The sequence below is a fragment of the Lutra lutra genome, chromosome 4 (genome assembly GCF_902655055.1).
Source record: "Lutra lutra chromosome 4, mLutLut1.2, whole genome shotgun sequence".
NCBI classification, from domain to species: domain Eukaryota; kingdom Metazoa; phylum Chordata; class Mammalia; order Carnivora; family Mustelidae; genus Lutra; species Lutra lutra.
In genome coordinates, this window is record NC_062281.1 from 126,476,854 (window position 1) to 126,499,620 (window position 22,767).

A 22,767-nucleotide genomic window follows, 5' to 3' on the forward strand; every position below is an offset into this window, starting at 1 on the left:
TTAGTCTGCCAGCTGGTTGCCTCACATGCGCGCTCTGGGGACTGTGGCTCTGCGCCACAAAGAGGAGTCAGCTCCGCAGACAGCCGCCTCACATCTAGCCACGCGGCAGTTTAGGATCACACCTGTCGGGATCATCTCTACACGTACAGTGACTGCACAGTTTGCGTTGTCCAGGCCTCTTTCTTCCGTTTCCTGTCTCTCTGCTAGATGCCTTGGACTATTGGACTATTTCGTTGCTCGTGAGCACTTGGTCAGAGAATAACAAAGACTATAAAAACTATTCAAATTATCACTTTTGATAATTTGGTATTGGTGTGCACAGTTATAACTGAGATGACATTAAAACAAATGGCTACAATGAAGTACTCAATTATTTCTTTTTTTTCTTTTTTTTTTAAACATTTATTTATTTGACAGAGATCACAAGTAGGCAGAGAGGCAGGCAGAGAAAGGAAGGGAAGCAGGCTCCCTGCAGAGCAGAGAGCCCGATGCGGGGCTCGATCCCAGACCCTGGGATCACGACTCGAGCGGAAGGCAGAGGCTTTAACCCACTGAGCCACCCAGGCGCCCCTCAATTATTTCTATTTATAAATTATCCAGGGATCTTCCAGTCCAACTGATAGTCAAGATCTGCCGTTGATCAATCTGTTCAATACTACAATCTGTTTGCTATAGGGTGCTACTTCTTGGCAGATAAGCTGTTCACTATCTAAGGTAAGTCAAGCCCCCTGGAAAGCACATGAACTCTAAATGGGCAGGAGTAGTTCAGTATAATCCCTCTTTAAGAATAATTGTAGGGGCACCTGGGTGGCTCAGTTGGTTAAGCATTTGCCTTGTGCTCAGGTCATGATCCTGGGGTCCTGGGTTCCAGCCCCATATCAGGCTTCATGCTCAGTAGAGAGCCTGGTTCTTCATTTCCCCCTCCCCCACCTTGTGCTGTCCTTCTCTCAAATAAGTAAAAGACTTTTCTTAAAAAAAAAAAAAAGTGTAAAACTATAATACACAATATGGTAGATTAGTAAGTGCCAATAGCAGAAATTTTTCTTAATATAAATATGAAAATATTAAAAATGTATCATTTTAAAAATACTAATAAAACGGGCCAACCTCAAGCAAATCTAATAAATACATCTAAATATAGCATTAATTAACACAAATATAACAATAAAGATAGTATAAACAGTGATAATTACAGAGGAATATGGAGGATTTTGTAAGAAAATATAAACTTCTGAAATTGACTGAAGAGGCAAAAACTTAGAAACCAAAAGCCAAAGAAAAATTAGTTTGTTAAAATTTCCAAGTAATAAGTACAAGTTAGTTCTTATTTCCTCAAGTGTCTCAAAGAATAAAAAGATATGGAAAATTTCCAAGCTCATTTAATGAATTCATTCATTCATTTAATGAATCCCATAATCTCAACTCCAGAAAAAAAAAACTGCAGGTAAATAAAACTTATGACTATATAGACAAAAATCCTAAATAAAATTTTAGCAAATTGATTTTACATATTTTAAATAATATTTTGCAGGTATTACAGTAATAATACCTCATGATTAAATGATGTTCAAGAATGTGAAGATATCTAATTGATATAATTCATCATGCTAATATGTCAAAGAAGAAAAAGCACAATAAACTAGGAATCAAGGATATTTTCTTTTTTTTACATGTTTTTTGTTTTCTTTCCTTGATATTTCCTTAACCTGATCAAGAATAGTTATCCAAGACAAATAGCTAACTTCATATTTGAAGCTAAAACATGAAAGGCATTCCCATTCAAAACAAGAGTAAGACAATACAGCTCAACAGTCCTACTCTTTCAGTAGAGGCAAATGATACCTCCGCCCACTGTAAGTATTTAACAATAAAATGCAAGGAAATCACTGAAAAACCTATGGAAATCAACAACAGAATTTAGTAAGGTGGCCAGTTACAACACAAACATAGAAATTATGTTTCCCCCTATAGTCTACTATAATGGCAAAGCAAATGCATTTGCAATAGCAATCAAAGTATAAATTTAAGGAATAACTTTATTTTTTTGAGGAATTTATTATTATTATTTTAAACTAGGTTCCATAAAGGCCCCATTCATAGTGAAGTAGAGATTTTGGGTCCTTACGAAAGAAACTGGACCTATATGGGGCGGGGCTCTCTAAGACTTTATTGAATGACAGAAAATGTTGGAATAAAGGTAGAAAGGTAGAAATAAAGAAAGGTAGAAAAGGTTCATTATAAGGTATTTTCAAGATTTTGATTCTCTTCTAACTAATATACTGTTATCCCAATTAAGAGCCCCAAATACCATATAAATATTTGGAAAGACCAATAAAACACAGAGTTATTGTTAAATGGGTACAGAGTTCTAGTTTTGCAAGATGGAAGAGTTCTGGAGAGACATGGTGGTGAAGGCGACACAACAGTGTGAATGTACTTAATACCACTGAACTGTACACCTACAAATGGCTGTGACAGCAGATTTTGTATTGTGTATTTTTCATACAGTAAAACTGTAAAAAAATCTGAATTATGTACTCTTTTCCATGAATATTTATAAGAATTCCACATATTAAATATATATTCTGAAAATTAAAAAAATACCATAAGCCTATATAAAATGGTATAGTATACAGTACAAGAATAGACAAAAGGAACTCCATTAAAAATAAATTTCAGGGGTGCCTGGGTGGCTCAGTGGTTGAGCCTTAGCCTTTGGCTCAAGGTCATGATCTCAGGGTCCTGGGATCAAGCCCCACTTCAGGCTCTCTGCTCAACAGGTAGCCTGCTTTCCCCTCTCTGTCTGCCTGCTGATCTGCCTACTTGTGATCTCTCTCTCTGTCAAATAAATAAATAAAATCTTAAAAAAAAATAAATTTCACAAACAGACTGAAGTATTTAATAAATTAGCATTAGTAAAGGTGGAATTTCAAATAAGGGGCCAAAAAATTCAATTCATTCAGCAAATGCTGAGAGAACAAAAAGAAGTCAGATCAAAAAGCACTGAATGAAAGTATAGATTCAATAAGTCCCCCAAATAGAATTGCTCTTGGCCATACAGCACATCCAGCTGAGGTAATGATGCTAAGGACTGTTTCATGATTTAATGGCTAGGGAGTTTCTGAACCTATCTTATGAGATGCAGAGACTACTGTACTCGCCTTGTTTTGGTCTTTGTTGCATTATTAAATTCTTTTAATGCTTTGCTTTTGTAATTTTTTCTAAAAGATATAAACTTGGAAAAATGTGCTATTGATATTCAATGACAGCATTTACATTTTTTTCCTAAGGAAATTCACTAGTGCTGCACAACATCATTAAATATGGCAAGTCTCTGAAACAGAAGTTTTTGTTTTATGGGAAAAAAAGCAATATATTCAAGATGTAAACATTTTATAAATACAAATTATCTTTAACCGGGCATTTAAAAAACAAAGGTGAGATATAAGTAATTCACAGCAAAAGCTTTTGTTAAATGTCTTAATTTGTTATAAAGGTGAAGTGATAAACACTGAACAATATCTAATGAATCTAGCTATTAAATGATATTGAATCTAGCTTGTGCCAATTCCGGTAGGAGACTCTATTTGTTTATGTTGTTTTTCTAATGTGGTTTCATATCAGTTTTGAAATGCAAACCTTTGGGACATTGTCTGCTGTATCATTACCATGATATTTGAAGAATAAGAGGCCTAGGTAGGAGAAATTTGACACTGAAAACATTTTAGGTTGATGGTCAAAACAGAATATGCTTTCTCTTTTTTTTTTTTTTTTTTTAAAGATTTTATTTATTTATTTGACAGAGAGAGATCACAAGCAGATGGAGAGGCAGGCAGAGAAAGAGAGAGAGGGAAGCAGGCTCCCTGCTGAGCAGAGAGCCCGATGCGGGCCTCGATCCCAGGACCCTGAGATCATGACCTGAGCCGAAGGCAGCGGCTTAACCCACTGAGCCACCCAGGCGCCCTATGCTTTCTCTTTTATCAAGGAGAAAACTCGTTTTTAAGCTGTGGGTTGGAAAGGTCTCTTACGTCCTGCATAGTATTAATTCAAAGGTAAAAATCAATTAAAGTCCTGTGTTAAGTTGGAACAATCTCTATTACCTATATATAATTTAAATACCAACTTTTCAAAGCTCTTAAATTAAAGAAACGACTCACCTTCCTCTGGTAAATAGCAATCCAATCTGTGGTGGCAAACCACTTGTGAGTTTTTATATCACTCACACCATTCTTCAGGTTTCCAAACCGCTTCGTCAAATCCACCTGCAGCAGGTTCCTTAGAAGGTCCTTGAGATCTGAACTGAAGTGCGATGGGAATCGGACCTGTACCAACACACCATGTTGTCAAACATACATTCCAGTGGTTAGCATGGCCTCAACTTTAAACAGACCAGAGACCTCTGAAGAAAATGCTTTAAAGGGTTAACAGATCCATTTCTGAGCTCTTTACATTCTTGCTATGGTTTTCTGCAAGTGCCACCATCACCTAACTCCTATTGCGTGTCATGACATTACCTCAGTTGATCTTCATTTAGGTATGCTGTATTATCTGTGTATGTCTCTTTCCCCCAGACCATGAACTTCTGGGGGGAGGGTACTGTGCCACTTTTGTGTTGTTATTCCCCGAATTTATTACACCATTTCAAATAATGTTGTTCATCCAGCCAACTGTAATTGAGTCCTACTATATACTACACTGCTCTCGTGTTGGATATATAGCAATGAACTATGGCATACCTGGTGAATATGGAATTAATTCTATTCTAAAGATGGAGAAATTAGGATCCGCAGACATTGTATAACTTACCCAATCATTAGACTACAAAGCGGAAGAGTTGGGACTAAAAATCTAGTCATGTTGCTAGGCTCATGAGTTTTGTTCTTTATTACATGGTCTTCAATTTATAGTCTGACTTTAAAAAAGCTCAACATGATGTACATTCTCATATTTTCAAAGTATAAGTTAAACCATTAGCAGGCAAATCCAGACTCTATGGCAAAGCAAGATTCCTAACTCTAGTCTTCTGCTACTGATGCTATTTTGCACTGAAAGTGTGTTTATGTACAAAGTGTGTTCCTAGGACCCACTTTCATCAGAGTCAACTGGGAGAGTGGAGGGATAAAAATGTTGATTTCTGGGGCTTACTTCAAATGATGAGGGCACTGGGTCTGAAATTCTGAGGTTTTTATCCCTAAGTGATTCATTCATATGTGCATGAAAGCTTGAGAAACACTATTTGCAACTCTCTTCACTACTTTGTGCAGAAGTTTTATTTTTTCTGTCAGTGACAGATGCAAAAAATTTTAATGTAAGTAAACTAAAATCATCATACTAGAGGAAAACTAATATTTGTGTCCAACAACCAAAGACTAATTGAAGGTCAAATAGCTAATAACTGAACAGGATTTGGGGGTCAACTCATAGAAATTAGCAACTAAAATCCTCATTTTTGCAAAGCTTATATTACCATAGATTATAATAGGGTTTGTGTTCTAAAAAAAAAAAAAAAAGGTGAATTGCCACCATCTTTAGTTTTTAGTTCTAAAAGTAAAGTTTTATTGCTATAATGGCTTATTAGAAGTTCAGCACTGTGCTAAACTTAATGCACACTGGCTCATAAAAACCAAAATTTAACATTAAGGTAAACATGATTATGACTTCCATTTTACAGGTGATGTAACTGAAATTTACACAGATTAAGTTATTTGCCAAGACTATAGAGCTAATAAGTGGTAATAGAGCCGTAATTCCAAACCAGGTATTCTGACTTTAGAGTATACATTCTTAATTATTCCATACTGTTTTCATGATTCAATAGCCTAAAAACAGTTGTCAGGACACTTCCAAAAGAATGAAATTTTCATCTTAAAAATATTTGCTGCACACTTCCTCATTTATCATAGTTGGAGTAGAAACTAGAGAATATATGGTATTCAAAAGGCATACAGTCTAAAAATAACATGATATATTTACACAGTGGTTATATTCCAACTTTGCTTAGATTGCAAAGAAGTAACTTATTGGAAGTGGAGCTATCCTTGTTTGGAACAGAGTCTGCATGAACTGCTCAATGTAGAGTACCATTATTTTCCCTTTCATGATGTTCAGAACACTAGACAATGTACCATTCTTTCAGATTCAGGTAATGTGCAACAGAATGCCTAAAGAATAAACACACCTAAATAGAGTAGTTCTTTATTTTGGAATGCAGATGAAGTATTGGTGTTGGATTAGTTAATGTGTGTGTATACACTTGTAAACTTTAGAAGAGTTATTTTCAAATGGGGAGTGGTAGTTGGGGGGTTGTGAAGTAGACATCAGAGTTATCTGGAAACCTTATCAAATGATAGACATATCCTCTTCACCTCTATATCACACGCTGTTCTCCCCCAGAGATTCTGTTAGGTAGCCCACACTTACATAGTAAGCATGTTAATGATGAGAATATGTCAGATCTCTTAAGTATACTGAAGAAGAAATAATGGGAATCATTATGAAAGTTTTTTTTCTATGATCTGAAACATGATCAGAAATGTAGTTTCTTTGTTGATTTGACTTTCCAAAGAGCCATGTTGATTCATCAAACTGAAATTAGCAAAAACCAGAAAATGACTTAAACACAATTGTGTTTTAACGCAAGGCTTTTATTTATGGTATATTAACTTGGAAACACCAAAGATATCTATAATGGGAAGAATGACTAATTTTTCCTTCAAAATTATATTAAGAAGAGTATTATTTCTATTATTATTAATAATTATAACTGCTGTAGAAATTGAAATCAGAATTCTAGAATATTGGAGCAAAGGAAGTTTTAGTTCAATTTAGTCTAAACCTTCAGATAAGTCTAAACCTTTAATATAAAGAACCCAAGCTCCAGTGAGACTACCAACTTAGTTTCATTGTTGGGAAAAATAACTTAACCCTCCTGACTTCTATGTCCTTCAGCCAGTACATTATTGGGCAAACAATGTGAAAGTACCTGAAAAAGAGCCAGATATGGAAAAGAAAAAGTCTAGATCCATTAAACCATTAGATCTGAGATAAGATTATTGGAAACTGGCATTAAAATGAAAGAGGTGTTTGCACAATATGCAGTAATATTTCCTGGTTAGGATTCTTTAACAACCTTCAGAGACTAAGTTACTTCTGAGTTTCCTAATAATATATTCTTGAGAGTAGATCTATTTCTATTGTGAGGTACAGACATACAGAACAAGCTTTTGACATAGACTGTGTATCAAAGTAGTCTGTGATAATTTAAAAAATATAGATGTTTGGAATACACAGAAGACCAAGTGAGTCAGTATATCTGAGAATGAGTGTCCACTTCATGAAAGCTTCATGAAAGCAGAAACCATAACTAATTGCTGTATCTATCACTGGTCTGACATACAATATGTACTCAATATTAAATGAATGCAAGAATTCAAATTTGACAAATAATGATCGAACACCTTCTATGTGTTAGGCACATAGTGCTTGGGATACAGTAGTAAACAAAATAAGACAAACAGTCTATCTTCACAGTTTCCATCCTAGTAAGGAAGAGAAATGATAGTAATTTATCAAAATGTTGTCATTCACTCATCCCCCACAAACTCTTGCACTGTAAGGTCTTTGATTTTTACACTGAAGAAAATGGGGAATCATTGCAAGGTTCTGGAAGGAGTAACACGGTCTAATTTAAAATTTTTAAAGAACCAGTGACTCAGAAGACAGCAGTTATCAGTGGAGGTAGTAAGAAGTGGTTGAATTCTGTATATTCTAAAGGTAGATAAAGATAGACCCCAAATGGTTTTCCTGTTCATTAGATACAGAGTGAAGACTCCACCGTGTCTTGGCCTGAGTAACTGAAAGGATCATGTTGCCATCAACTGAGATGGAAGAGCAGTGGGAGGAACAGATTTGCTAGGGAAAATAAAAATCTGTTAGTTATGGACAGAGTTAGTTTAGGATATTTATTAGATACCTGAATGGAGATCTCAGGAGGTTGGCTACAAGTGTCTGCAACCAAGAGTCAGGAATGAACTGAAAAACTGAATTTGGAAATCGTCAGTTGGTATTTAAAGTCATGAAGCTGGATGAGAGCACCAGTGGAGAAAGTGCAGAGAGAAGAGGACCAAGGCAAGGAGGGTGACAAGGAAAGATTAGTAAGGCAGGAATAAAACTAAGATTGTGAAGAGTCACTGAAGCCAAGGGTACAGATAATAAATGAACCACTGAATTAGATTCTGTTTCTGGCTTTGCCACAAACTACCTTTTATCTTTGGGCAATTCTGAATCTTGATTTACCTACATATAGGATAAGAGAATTAAGCTAAATAAAACTGAGCATTTTTAATCATCTCAAAAATTCTACCAGTCTCTCACTTCCGTAGAAAGAATTAGTTTCAATTCCAACTCAGTCATATACATACTCTATACTTTTGGGCAAACTTTCACTTTTCTGAGTGTCAGTTACTTCATCTATAAAATGATGAAAGTGTACTTCATCCCCCGGTTTGAAAAGAAATTAGGTAATTTTTATGAAACTGACGCAAGGCACTAATTCAATACATTTTAAATTTTTTGACCTTTCTGTTAGAATAATATTTTAATAAGTTGAATTTTCGAACCAAAGAAGGAACTTGGAAGACAGCAATATCTCTAACTAGATATCTGGACTACTCAAGGACAGTCTGTGCTAGAAAAGTCATTTGGAGAAGGCAAGAAGTTCCTTCTTGTCTTATGCTGTACCTTTTAATTTATAGAAGAGCATTTTCTTCTTTTCTTACGGTATATAAATTTGGTAGAGTGAAGGAGAAAAAGGAAATGACCCTATTTTAGAAAGACAGCATTGTAATTATAGCTGATATTTTAAACAACTTCACCAAATCATATCATGTAATATGTTAAACCAACTACAAAATTCACTCTGAATTATCAAACTTGATAGAATATTGGTTCTGCTTATAAAGTCTTGTACTTTTTTTTTACTTTAAGAAATAAAATAAAACCAAAATCAAATTTGTGTACACCCAGTTTAATCACAGAATTACAAAGTTGATCTCTGACTGAAGAAGGGAAAATTTTTACTGCTGTTATTCTGCAAGTGACAGGGAGATGGCTTAACTAGTAATATGACTTTTTATGCATTGGGATAAAATTTACTGGCTTAAATGACTCAAAAGACTTTGCACATAGCCACCAAGCAATAATCTGTTAATTCCTGTCCATAAGCATGCTGGAATAAATTTTTAAAAATTACCTTTCTCAGGACCCTGAGATCATGACCTGAGCTGAAATCAAGTGTCAGACACTTAACTGACTGAGCCACCCCTCCAATTGCATTCTTAAAAATGGTTTATCAATCAGAGCAATTTTATCTTGATTTAAAATTTTTCATTCTCCTGATTAATAGTAACCCTGTACATTTTTATGGACTTACTGGCTGTTTCTGTTTGTTTTTCTTGGGTTAACTTAGAACTTGTGAAGGTTTTCTCCCTTTCACTTACTTGTCTTTTATTAACTCTGTGTATGTGTATAAAGACTTCCTACAATTTACTGAGATCATGATGTGGCAAAACCAAAAAAAAAAAAAAAAAAAATTACCTTTCTGTATCTGAAACTAATGTACCACATGTTGGCTAATTGAATTTAAATTTTAAAAAAGAAAAAAATTAACTTTCTAAATTAGGTATAGTTCTAAGAAATCTATATCCCATTTTTAGTATATGTGCTGCCGAAGCGAGCACAAGAAATCTATATCCCAGTAACAAATTTATCTAGCAAAAATGAGCATATGTATTAATAAGTTTTTCAAAAGGCATAACAACTTTCATACATTAGATTTCCTATAGATTCGGTACCAACCTCCACACTGTTTCATAGGACCTGAGGCAACTTTAATCAGCCTGGATCTTTATAAATAAAAAGAACCAGTACATTTAAAAAATACTTATTAAATATGAGTACTACAAATATGGGCTCTCTGATCTGTTCTTTTACCTATGCAAAAAGAGCGGGAGTTAGGATGGTTACAAAGGACCATTACCCACCAGATCCTCATTCCCTTCACTGCAAAACAAGTGGCCGTGATTTGCCCAAAAGACCACTAGAGTAAGGACTGTCTCAAAGAAACTATTAAGAATTTTAAATGACCACAGCAAGGTGTTAAGAAATGGCCAGGGTTTTCGGCATTGGTAAAGCTGCTTTTGAATTTTATGGAAATGACTACTGAGTTTCGAAGTTTCTTTAATTATAGCCATAGACAAACAGAAAATGCATTTAAATTTCCCAAAAGCATTAACAATAGCATCTTAGAAAAAGTGTAGTGGTATTTCTGCACATGTGTTTATTATTTAGGAAATAGAATCTGTGCAGAAAAGAGATAATGTAGCAGGTTGGGGCTGTTACCCTTAAGGAATGCGTGCTTGCAAGTTTAGCCCTAGGCAGATATCTGGGAAGTGGCATGGTAACAGTTCTTTAAAATGATATGAAACTTTCCCTAAATAATGAACGTTCACTGTACCTAGATTGTACAAACAGTATGGCTTATACTGAATATCTATTTTGCTCTGTGAGTTTGGGATGTAGGTATGCACTAGGCAGAAGGTGTATATACGATCCCAATAAAATTGCTGGGCACTGAGTCTCTAATGAGCTTTCCTGGTAGACAACAATTTGTTGCTGGAAGAATTAAGTTCATCCCTTGTTAACTCCACTGGGAGAAGACTCTTGAAAGCTGTGCCTAGTTTCCTCAAGAGACTGCCCCATGAGCCTTTCCCTTTGCTGATTTTACTTTATACCTTTTTGTTATAAGGTATCTTATAATGAATGCACTTGTTAGAATAGATGGTATTAATTTCTTGGGTATTACTATATGCTGAAGTCTAAGACTCTTCCTAGTGAATCACCTAAACTGGGAATGGTTCTAGGGACACATGACACAAAAAGGAATAGTCAGTTAACTGCTAATCAATTATCCCTCATGTGAATGTGAATTTCCCTGGAGGAAAAAATGCACTACCTCTTTGATCATTCTCTATGTACGTGTGTTTACAACTTTACATTTTGTGGAGTGTCTCTGTGTGCATTTCTGGTGCTCATTAATAATGGAATAATATTTACTTTATATGTAATGAAGCTCAGAATTTTTTTATTATATAATTTTAAGGACTGTAAAGTTATGGTTTCCACAACAGCTGTTACTTGACTGCCTAATTTACAAGTATCAATTTTGAACACAATATTAAGTTTTATATTTCTAAGAGTAAATGCAACCAAACAGAGTTGTTGTGGAAACTATAACTGATTCTTGTCATACAGTATATGGCATCGAAGTATGAAATTTGAAGACTATATACAGAAACTCAGCATATATATTGCTAGGATATGGCAACTTTAATGTAAGAATTATAAGACTTTTCTGTCAACTATCATTTCTAAACCTGAACCTTGATATTGCGTGAATAATCTGACATTTAAAATACCACCCCTTCCTTTTTTAAAGGCAAAATATGTGTAGGATAGAAGCTAGCAAGCTGATTGATCATCTTTCTGTGCATTAAAAATACCAACCTGAGTTAAAATATTGTAATAGAGAAAGTACTTAATCTAATTTTCGAATGTATGTATTCCAGTGAATTAATCACTTCATTAAATACATTTTATTTTAATTTTGATGTTACTACACCTATAGTCTTTGTAACATGGTTTCAGAATGGAAAAATATAATACATATAAAATGTAGCATAAAATAATAACAGACTTCTAAAAAATTAGAAAAAATAATTCTCATTGAAACATATATTTTTAAATGATACATCATCCAAACCATTGACAATTTTAAATACAAATACAGGATTTGTAAGACCATAATTTGATTTTTAATGACTTGAATAATTACAAAATTAAAATATTTGTCTCCAATTTGGCTTTTATTTACTAGCTAGAGAGATAATAATACTTTTGTAAGGTAGATAAAGATACATTCTAGTTTGGATTTGGGTGTTGAAACAGATAGTTTTATTGCGATTGGTGCAAAAGACTTTATATTCACATAAAACAGATCCTAGAGATCACTTAATGGCAATATTCTGCTTTCATGAGTTCTACTCTAGCAGCATAGGGGAAAGGGATGAAAATAACTTTATATACAATATGGGAAGAGATAATCTGGCAATCTGGAGCCTTTAGTTAAAAACAACAGTACACTAAACATCCTATTCTATTTCTAAATAAGTGAAGAAAAATATCTGTGATAAGATAAAATTTTATGTTGCTAAGGTGTTGTCAAGGTGACTCAGATTTCAACAGTTACGATTTTAGAATATATGCAGATTTAAATATTAATATTGTATCCTGACTATTAGAGTTTGATGTGAAATAAAAACATATTCATAAGCAGTTAAAAAACTTTTACACAATGTAATGATTGCCTGATGAAGGCCAATTCATACAAATTAAAGGTACATTCATTTTAAATAAAGCAATTTTTCTAAGTAAGTGAAATTTAGTTATGGCATCCTTATCAGACAGTTTTATTCCTTTTATAAAGTTAAGTATAAATAAAAGCAATGTAGTAAAGATTCAGGAACTTTGTAATGATCTATAATTAAATTATTTGGAACTATTAGTGTAATTTCTGCAATCTTAATCTTGGTTGAGCCCTACATATACTGTTTTTCCTATATAAACATACCTCTGATAATGTTTGATTTATGAATTATGCTCAGTAAGAAATTAAAAATAATGAATAATTATAACAATCTGCTGTAATAAAAGTTATGTGGGTGTGGTCTCTTTCTCTCTGTCCCTCTCTCAAACTATCTTATTGTACGTTATTCACCCTCTAGAGATGACGTGAGATGATACAATTCCCACCTGATGACATGAAGTGAGGTGAATGACGTAGGTATTGTGACATAGTGGTAGGCTATGACTGACCTTCTGATGATAGCTCAGAAGGAGGATCACCTACTTTGGACTGTAGTTGACTGCAGATCACTGAAACTGCAGATAAGGGTAAACTACTGTATGCTTCTCTCATTCAGTGATTTTAAAGTATTTTAGTTCTCTCAACATTCTTCATATCATCTTTGGTTCTTATTCTTTCTTGAGATCTTACATAAGCTACATAATGGTGTTGATCTACAAAGCTTATGCAACATTATAGAAATAATGAATGACAAAGGAATAATAAAATATACTACTTACCTTTCCAGAAACAATCTTTTCATAAATCTGAATTGGTTGGTCTGCAAAGAATGGGGGATAGCCAGCTGCCATTTCATAGATTAACACGCCTAATGCCCACCAATCCACTGCCTTATTGTAGCCCTAAGACAAACAGCAGAAAATATTAATTATTACTTAATCTACTCGGAAGAGACTGAAGTCATAGATGATTTCAAAATGATCTTCAAGTATATGAAATTTGTTAAAGAGCAGTTGCTGAGCAGCTAGCTATTCAGGATAGAATAAAAAAATGAACAAAATATATCAGATCACATTTGAATTAAACAACAGGGAGAATTTCCAGATATTGGATCAGGAAATACTATTAAATCTTCTTCCTAAAATCATTAAGAATATTGTAGACAATATATATCCCCTAGTTAATTGGGATAATTTAGTTGCTCAACAATAGGAAAGGAGTTACTAAATTACCTTTTCAAGTCCATTCTAGGCCCATAACCTTATATATCAAGTTTTCTAGAGCATTCTTAGGAAAGCAAAGGTTTTTTAAACAAAATGGTAAATACTGGACTTCATAGTAAACAGTAGAGTTGACTTCACAATACTCTATACTGTTGATGTTAGGAGATGAATATACTATGGGCATTCTTATCCACTTCACAGGATCTTAATGAAAGCTACAAGTTTAATTTGGAGCCTAACAAATGTAAATATTCAAGTTTGTTTTAGTTATCCTACTGTCTTGCTTCTCATCTCTAAAAGGTATACAGAAAAAAATTACTAATTCATGGGGTTTTTGTAAGGACTTTATCAAATAAAAGGAAATAACGTACGTAAAAGTACATTGCGACCCAAATGTATAATTCTAAGGTTATTTCTAATTGTTTTCTTCCTCTCATACTAAACTTGCTAAAATTAAGAACTAGCAGTATTTATAAGAAAATAAAAATAAAATATTAGCATGTATATATAGTTTGTTATCAATTATGATCAATGTCAGTTGGCACAAAAGATATGGGGAAAAGCCCAACTCAATCATGGAGAGAAATGAACTGAGTTTTTGCCACATCTTTTGGTCTGCCCTCAAATTACCTTCGCCGCTCCCCATACTTCAAATTTTTGTTAAAATTTTAGCTTTATAAACCATTTAATTTTCAAATTATTTAGCTAAAATGAACTATAATACAGTTTTTTTTTTACTATATGTGTTTTTAAAGGCAGACTAGCATAAAAATAGCACTTTGTTTCGCTAATAGAAATGGGCATCAACTTTGCTTTAATCAACTCACTAGTAATGCCATTTATTACAATACTTCTACTATAATGAAAGCATGTGATGTTGAGCCAGATACTTTAGTAAACTTCGATTTCTATTTTTCAGATTGTGTGCTAATGTTTATAAACATTATGCCAGATATTTAAATACCCTAGATATAGAGAATTAAATCAGTAAAAAAAACTAAATTACAATTGAAAATGGGCAAAAGACAGGAACTAATAATTCAGACACACACACAAACAAAATCCACCAAATGTCTATAAAGCATTAAAAAAAATCTAATAACCAAAGACATGAGACTTAAAATAATAAAATATCATTTATTGCCTATTAAATTAGTAACGATTTTAAAAATAAGAATATCTAATGCTGGATAGTGTGACTGAACAGTCACTCTCATACTGCTAATAGGGGTGTAAAATGTTACAATGTTTTTGGAAAGCACTCTGGCAATATTTATGGAGAGACTTAAAAATATTCATACCCTTCGTCCCAGTAACTCTACTTCTGGGAATCTGTCCTGAAAAAATAATTTGAAATGCAGAAAAAGCTTTATGCACAAAATGTTTATGTTTATCACAGTTATTTATAACAGCAAAAAAAAAGAAAAAGAAAAAGGAATGATCTGAATATTTAGCAACAGAAGAATGGCAAAATACTTTTTCATACATTTGCAAATAAGCCATTAGAATGACGTTTGCATGCTTGTTATCATTCAAGTGAAAAAAGCTGAGTACAAACTATACATTCACTAGATCTCAACTATGATAACATGCACAGAAAAATATATTAAAAATATTTTTAAAAAAGGCTATCTCTGGATGGTGAGATGACAGGGTTTTTTGGGTTGTTTCTTTTTATTTTTCTCCCTTTTCCAAATTTTGTGCAATGAACATCATTACTTTTATAATATATCCACATTTTTTAAAGTTTTGGTGCTTATTCTGTCATCATATTGTTAAATGTTCTCACAGAAGAAATGTGTTAACAGCAATGATATTTAGATTGCAAAAGACTGAAAAGTTATAGATGATTTAAATTATAAAGATAATGAGAGGAAAGTTGAATTAGGTCATTTATTTTATTCTTATATTTAGGTATATATAGGTTATCCAAATTTCAATTATTCAGGGGGTCGTTCTCCAGTTTCTATTAAGGCATGTGTACTGTCCCTTTCTCTTTTCTTGGCATTATTTGTGTTCAGTCATTGTTAATTTCTCCTTTTTAGCTTTCCTGGCATGGGGATGGCAGTGGGAAGGAAAACAGAACCGAAACCATCCTTTTAGATAATGATACAAATTTCTCTCACAACATCTTCACTGCTTTGAAAGGTAAAACTATCTTAAAAAAGACTATTCAATTGCTATAGTGTTCCTGTTTAAAATGAAAGAAGTCTGCTTACATTTCTTTCATTTAAGTGGAAGTGGTAAAGTTGAAATAGAAGAAGAATTGAGAACTAGTACCTATCATTTTTACATTTGCCTTGTGGGATAACACATGCAAAAGTTTCCCATACTCCAGTACAGTCAATCTGTTACTGGGAATAATTATGAAAAGGCTATGCTTTTTGTTTCAAAACATGGACTTTTCCTTTTCTTTTTACTACGTCTATATGATATGATGTGTGGTAATCTATTCCACAGTCTATGTAAATCAAACCATGATGCTGTATGCCTTAAATTTATACAGAGATTTATGGCACTTAGTCTCAGTAAAATTGGAAGAAAAAAATATGAATCTAGAGGTTAGATTTATTCACATTATATTTTTTGAAGTAGAGTTGACATACAATATTACTTGCAGGTGGACAACACAGTGATTCAACATTTTATATGTATTATGAAATGGTTACCATGATTAATCTAGTTACCATGTGCCACAATACAAAGTAATCACAATATTATTGACTATATTTCCCATGCCCTACCATACTATTTCTCTTAGATCCAGAGTTAAAATTGAGAGGTTACTGGATTAGTGGTAGATTGTAAGTAATTATTATTTTAGTAATCAGACAAATTCATAATTTAGATGAGACAGAAGTTTAATATTAGATCAGTAAACTCTCTTTTAAAAGTCTACAGTGATGCATGCCTTATATTTTTACTTCTTGCATAATGGGATTATAAATATACCTTGCTGAGGATTATCTCTGGAGCCAAATATTCTGGGGTGCCACATAATGTCCAAGTTCTGCCTTTAACTCTTTTGGCAAACCCGAAGTCTGTAACCTATGAAAGAAAAAAAACAAAACCTCTGAACATTCATGAATTCACAATAAATGTATTTATCATACTTAAGTTGAAAGTTAAAAATCAGGGTTAAAATTAAAACCATGGAAAAAAAATTAAGTCAATGTAATTGAGACTAATCCATGCAGGCCACTATTAGTGAATGAAGGTTCACTCTGGAGAACTTTTCCCTGACTCAAACAAAGAAATAAACATTAAAAAAGGTAACAGTAGATAGTTTTAACAAAAATGAAGCAGTGCTGAAAGTGTTCCTTGAGTCCAGGATATGCTCTGCCATAAATTATGTCATTAGAAGTGCAAAAGCATCAACAGGAGAACCTATTGGTAACTGTGTAAAAAGGGATGCTCTCACTCTACTGATAGAAGCAGCAGAAAGAAAACACCTCCACTAGTTCAGTACTGGAAGCCAGGGCTCTTTGGCAGCTGCAGTGTAGTGTTAAAGGAGCAAAGACTCTGGCGACAGACTGGTTTCAAATTCTGACACTACTGCCCATGTGACCTGCTGTGCCTTAATTTTGTTCGCCTCAAAATGAGGATAACAGCAGTACTTAACTTTATAAGGTTATCAGGACTAAAAAAGATGATACATGTAAAACACTTGGAATAATGCCTGGCACTAAATGAGAACTCACAAATTTAGCTATTCTATATATTTCCGTATGTAGGAGCCTGTGTTCTGTTCACAGCTACAGACTATGGGAGGTATAAACAGGTTCTATTCTTGATGGGATTTTAGGTCTCTGTAATAGTGGCAGAACCATGAGCTCAATTTAAGCTATTAGGAAGAAGTAATTGTCTCGCTCAAGGAAAAAAAAAATCCAATATTGGTAGTTGAGGTTAAATACATACAACTTTCACCTAGTATATTCTCAAATACGTTATATAAATGTGTCATACCTGGATATACCCTTGGTGGTCAATTAAGAGATTTTCAGGTTTTAGATCTCTGTAGATGAGGTCTAGTGAATGGAGGTACTCGAATGTTAGCACTATCTGAGCTGCATAAAATCGTGCATGGGGTTCACTACAAAGAAAAAAACATTGATTTTTCCATAAAATGAGTAAACACATGGTAATTAGTAGATTATATAAAAAATTAATATAGGGTAGAGATATTTTAGAAGCAAAAAGAAATTTTTTCTTTTAAACATATATAATCTTGTTAGTTTCTGAATATCTACTAAACCTCTGAATTATCTTCAAATAATAATACTTTTTAATAAACTTAGGAAGCAGCATATATTGAAGAAAAATATAACTCTAAAATAGTCATCTTATTTTAAATTATTATTGGCCATATTAGAAGATATTGATGTCTTTATACTTATATCTGGCCTTGAGAATGACTGAAAAGCAAATGTGTCAATTATATGGTTTATCAGGGCATTGTTACTGTTGATAGGCTCTGTCTACCTTTCTCAGAAATTTAAGCGCTTAAAGAATTTCACAGAAATAAACTCAGAAGTTGTTTAACTGAATTAATCTGAAGACTAATGCCATTTTACGCAGACTATTCCTATTACAAAAATGATACAGTCTCATTATAAAAAATAATCATAAAATATTGATGAAGAGTAAAGCATACCCATAATGCTATCTAGAAACTGTAGATACAATCCTAGTGTCTGAATTTCCAAATCTTCTACTATCCATGTTTATTCAGATATATAAACATAGGTGTAACTAGTATGTGTAAACATGTACAGTTCTTGTATGCACAAATTAGATCAATTGATAGATCAGTGTAATGTTGATGCTACATTCTGAGTATTACTCCAAAGGATGTACTGATTTTCTAATTTGAATTTCTATTTCATCTGCTAGTGTATACAATGAATTCTGCTAACTGGCCTGATAAACTACAATGACTTTCAGATTTATGTCCTCAATAAATAACATGAACTATGAATAGAATTTCCCTCAAGATGGCTGGCATTAATTTGATCTCTCAGCACCAGAAATAGAAATTCCAAAAAAGATTATATATGCTGCTCCTTTTGCCTGTCACTATATTTCCTAGGTTCTAGCCTGATATATATCAGATGCTTAGGAAATATTTGTTGAATAAATGAATATGTAAAGAAAAATACTTTTAGGGGAAAATATTTTATAATACCTTTAGAGTTCCAGCCCCATCTCAAGACTGTAAAATCTGTATCATACATTGTATGACAAGGAATGGGGGGAGGGACATTTTAAAGGGAAACTGGAAGAATCATCCTTGTCATTGAAACATCCCTCACTTTGGAAACATTTGACTTGGAAGGTCCCCTCCAATTTTCCATGCATCTGTAAATACAAGATGCACTTAGTACCTTATAAATAAATATAAATTTATCAGAATATAAGATGCACTAAGCATTTTATATTTATTTCCACACACTGATATTTGAATGGAGGAACATGAACATTACATAGATCTATAATCAAATTGTTGAAAGATGAAAGCAAAATATTCTGAAATATTTCAGAAATATTTCTGAAAATGCTGAAACAGCTTTAAGCCATGCTCAACAATATTGTTAAGCCATGCTCATCAAGAAATTAGTATTCTTGTCGCCTCAAAGTTTCTAAGATAGGAGTTAGTAACCTCTTAAGCATACATGCAATACAAGTGAAAGATTAGAAGAGACAGTGTCTCAGTGTGAATTATTGCAATCAACTTGCTTTTCCTCCTAGTACCAAGTATTAAAGAAATACGAGTGTGGGGAGTTGCAAAGGAAAGAAGTTAGTAATTATAAAAAATGGACAAAATAGTTTTTGAAGACAGGTTTAGGTGTAGTGCTTCAGTGTACAACTTTAAATTATCAAAGGGCAATCTGAGGATTCTGGGTCTGTGTGAACAAGAGTAGTAGGAGAGAGGAAAATCGGTGAAAGGAGTCATTAAAAATAAACAGAAGTTGCTTTGCATTAGCATAGTGCCCGAAACATATTAGGTGCCTTATCATGTTAGGTCAATAAATGTATTTTGGCTTAGGCCTCAGGTAACTAAAATAACTCTAACGTTGGCCCATAATTGAATATGATCTTGTGATAATCTGAATCAATCATCATCTTTTTCTGAATCAGATTACCATCAGCCCAGTTTGAACTCCTGCATACACTTTCATCATGACAACATATAATGTGCTAAAGGAAGCTGGACCTGCTCTGGGTTTCAGCTTCATTCTGTTAGTGATTTCTAATACACAGTAGTAGCTTACAAACTATTACACACAGGTAAGGTTAACAGAATCTATTTTTAAAATTGTGTAGCCTTTTCAGTAATAACCTAATGATAAGGCATAAACTCTATTTTAAAGATTTTATTTACTTATTTATTTGAGAGAGAGAGAACACAAGCAGGGGGAGCAGCAGGCAGAAGGAAAGGGAGAAGCAGACTCCCCACTGAGCAGAGTGCCCGATGTGGGGCTTGATCCCAGGACCCTGAGACCATGACCTGACCCAAAGGCAGACATTTAACTGACTGAGCCATCCAGGTGCCCAAATTACATGCATATACTTAAAACTCAATATAGCAACAACTTTAAGGAGAATTAAATTTGTTTGAAACAAACTTTCATAATCTCATCACTATGATACTGTTATTATCTTTTCTAGGTACTCCCTTTCTTATCTTCATCTTTACGCAAACCTCTTTCCCAGAGTTGGATTAATATTTGTTCAATTAATATTGGTATGTTTAAATTACATTTTGTGTGTTCTAGAAATTCTTTAAATAATGGACCTTCATAATACCTACCAAGGTAGAATATTTACAATGGTATCATGGTGCTTTCATTTTTTTTTTTTTTTAAGGTTTTTAAAATTTGAGAGAGAGAGAGAGAGCACACATGAGTTGGGGGTGGGGTGGGCTGGGGTGGGACAGAGGGAAAGGGAGAAGCAGACATAGGCTCCATCCCAGGACCCTGGGATCATGACCTGAGCAGACGCTTAACTGACTGAGCCACCCAGATGCTCTTTTCATTTGATTTTTTTTTAAAACTCAGTATGGTATAGCCTTTTATTAATGTTTCTACATAATTTCTTCATATAGCTAGCATATTACTAAATTCAAAGAAATAAATTTTTAGCATTGACAAAGCTTAAAAATTTGGTTTTAAACAAACACACAGAATATAAAGATTTGAGGAGGATAAAATATCAGTTACCTGAACCTTCCAATTCTTCTTAGATGTGAAAACATTTCACCCCCAGGGACATATTCCATAACCATGTATAAATTAGAATTATCCTATGAAGAATTAAAAAGAATAAATCAAAATTATGAAACCTAGATTATTTCAAGAAAATATTTTAAGATAATACCATGTCAAATTAGAAAAAGACAAATTTAAAATCTACCCGAGAGGTTACTAACATTGGGAAAGAGAGAATAAATGGAAGATGCTCTCATTTTTCAACAATGGGGAATTCATTTTTATTTTCTCCTAGTATTCCTGCCACAAATTAGTCTGGGATTTTTGCTGTTCCTGTCCTTGCAGGGAACACTAACTTTTGAACAATTAGACACTGAGGCAATGACTTAATGCTATAGTGTATGCAAAGGAATAACAGTTAAAATAACAATTTGCAAAAGTAAGAATGTTTACATTTTATGTACTAAATTAGGTCAGAGAGATTAATGATTTTTAACATCACCCTAAATACACAGAAGTTCATCTGATTTAAAGAATAAAGGAGGAAAAAGAAAAAATGTTAAAATGGTTCATATGAATTAATATTGCAGAGATGCCAAGAATCATTCTAAAGAGCTGAAAAGCTGGCAACTTCAAGAATAAATCTTGTGCAACCTTATGAGATACCTGAATGGAAGGCCAAAGACTGTTCTGCCTTGTATAAATGGAAAGACTAGAACAAATTACTACAGAAAAGAAGATGGTACAATTGTATCAGAAAAGGTTTAAAAGGAACATATGTGGTCATTTACATGAGTTTAAGAACTGCTTAATAAGATATTTCTATGGATTCTGATAAACTGAAATATTTGAATTTGTAATACCATCTCATGAGAAGTTACATATTACCTTTAAAAATTTCCCTAGGGAGAGCCAAAACCTTGTCAAATGTTAATCTAAGTTTATAAGCACAATAGGATTTAATTATGTAAAATCTAAATATATTACTTTTTTTGTTTATTCATATTCTCCAGGTTTAACATCTGGCTTAGAATCTTATCACAGTTTCATATTTTTAAAAATATATGAGGGTAAAAATATTTTATTTGAATATTGTAAAATCTACCTTAAAAGCGTATTCCAGTCGAACAAGAAAAGGAAAATTCACCGCCTGTAATATTCTTTTCTCATTCAAGGTGTGCTCTATTTGCTTCAGCTTAACAACCTATGATTGAGAGATAAATATATTTAATGTACTTGAACAGAATTTAAAACTCACTATAATTTTAAAAGAAAAAAACTTAAATAAAATGTTTTTCACGTAATAATGAGCTTGGATAAGCAAATCACTAAGTTGGATATGGGTGATAATAACCACCAATGAGGTTTCTCAGATTCAAATGAAAAACCTAACAGAAGATTTAAAATTTGGTCTTATGAAAGTCAACTATGGTTTTCAGTCAAGAAGTAAAAGCTAAGAAGCAACAGCCTTCTAATACAGTACTTAAAAAACTGGTATGTGAAAATACTTAGCTCCTAATGACTTATATAGTCAGTCCACTAAAGTAGCTGGTACAAATCACTGCAATAAGTTGGTATTGACTTTAGGTCTTTAAAAGATCAGCAAGGAAATTAAGGATTGAAGAAAAGCCAATAACTGAAGAACAGTGGGTAAAAATGAGCAATTTGTTCATTTCCTAATACCTGAATAAATACAAGATTAAATTTTAAAAATTTAATTTGTGCAGTCACAAGAGAGGACACACAAAATACTGGCAAAAACCCAACTATGTCTTATAACAAATAGGTCATTTAGAATTAATCAAGGCTACTCTGGATTGTCTACTCAATCAAATACATAGCAGGGGAAAGCAACTTATCTTCTTGAAGACTATGTTTCTATCCCACATTGATTCTATTTTTAATTTAAGAAGAG

The 22,767-nt window shown here is 33.2% G+C and overlaps 1 protein-coding gene across 6 annotated transcripts in view; it reads right to left on the bottom strand.

Annotated features, from left to right (window-relative positions):
* PRKACB (protein kinase cAMP-activated catalytic subunit beta) overlaps window positions 1–22,767 on the bottom strand; it is a 125,884-nt gene that overhangs the window by 4,620 nt on the left and 98,497 nt on the right. For all 6 annotated transcript variants that reach the window (XM_047725227.1, XM_047725224.1, XM_047725225.1 and 3 more), the window contains 6 exons: window positions 21,958–22,056; window positions 20,865–20,947; window positions 17,611–17,737; window positions 16,597–16,692; window positions 13,201–13,323; window positions 4,158–4,322 (listed from right to left, as the gene is read on the bottom strand). In XM_047725227.1, coding sequence (XP_047581183.1) covers window positions 4,158–4,322; window positions 13,201–13,323; window positions 16,597–16,692; window positions 17,611–17,737; window positions 20,865–20,947; window positions 21,958–22,056 — 693 coding nt within the window. The remainder of the gene's footprint in view (window positions 1–4,157; window positions 4,323–13,200; window positions 13,324–16,596; window positions 16,693–17,610; window positions 17,738–20,864; window positions 20,948–21,957; window positions 22,057–22,767) is intronic.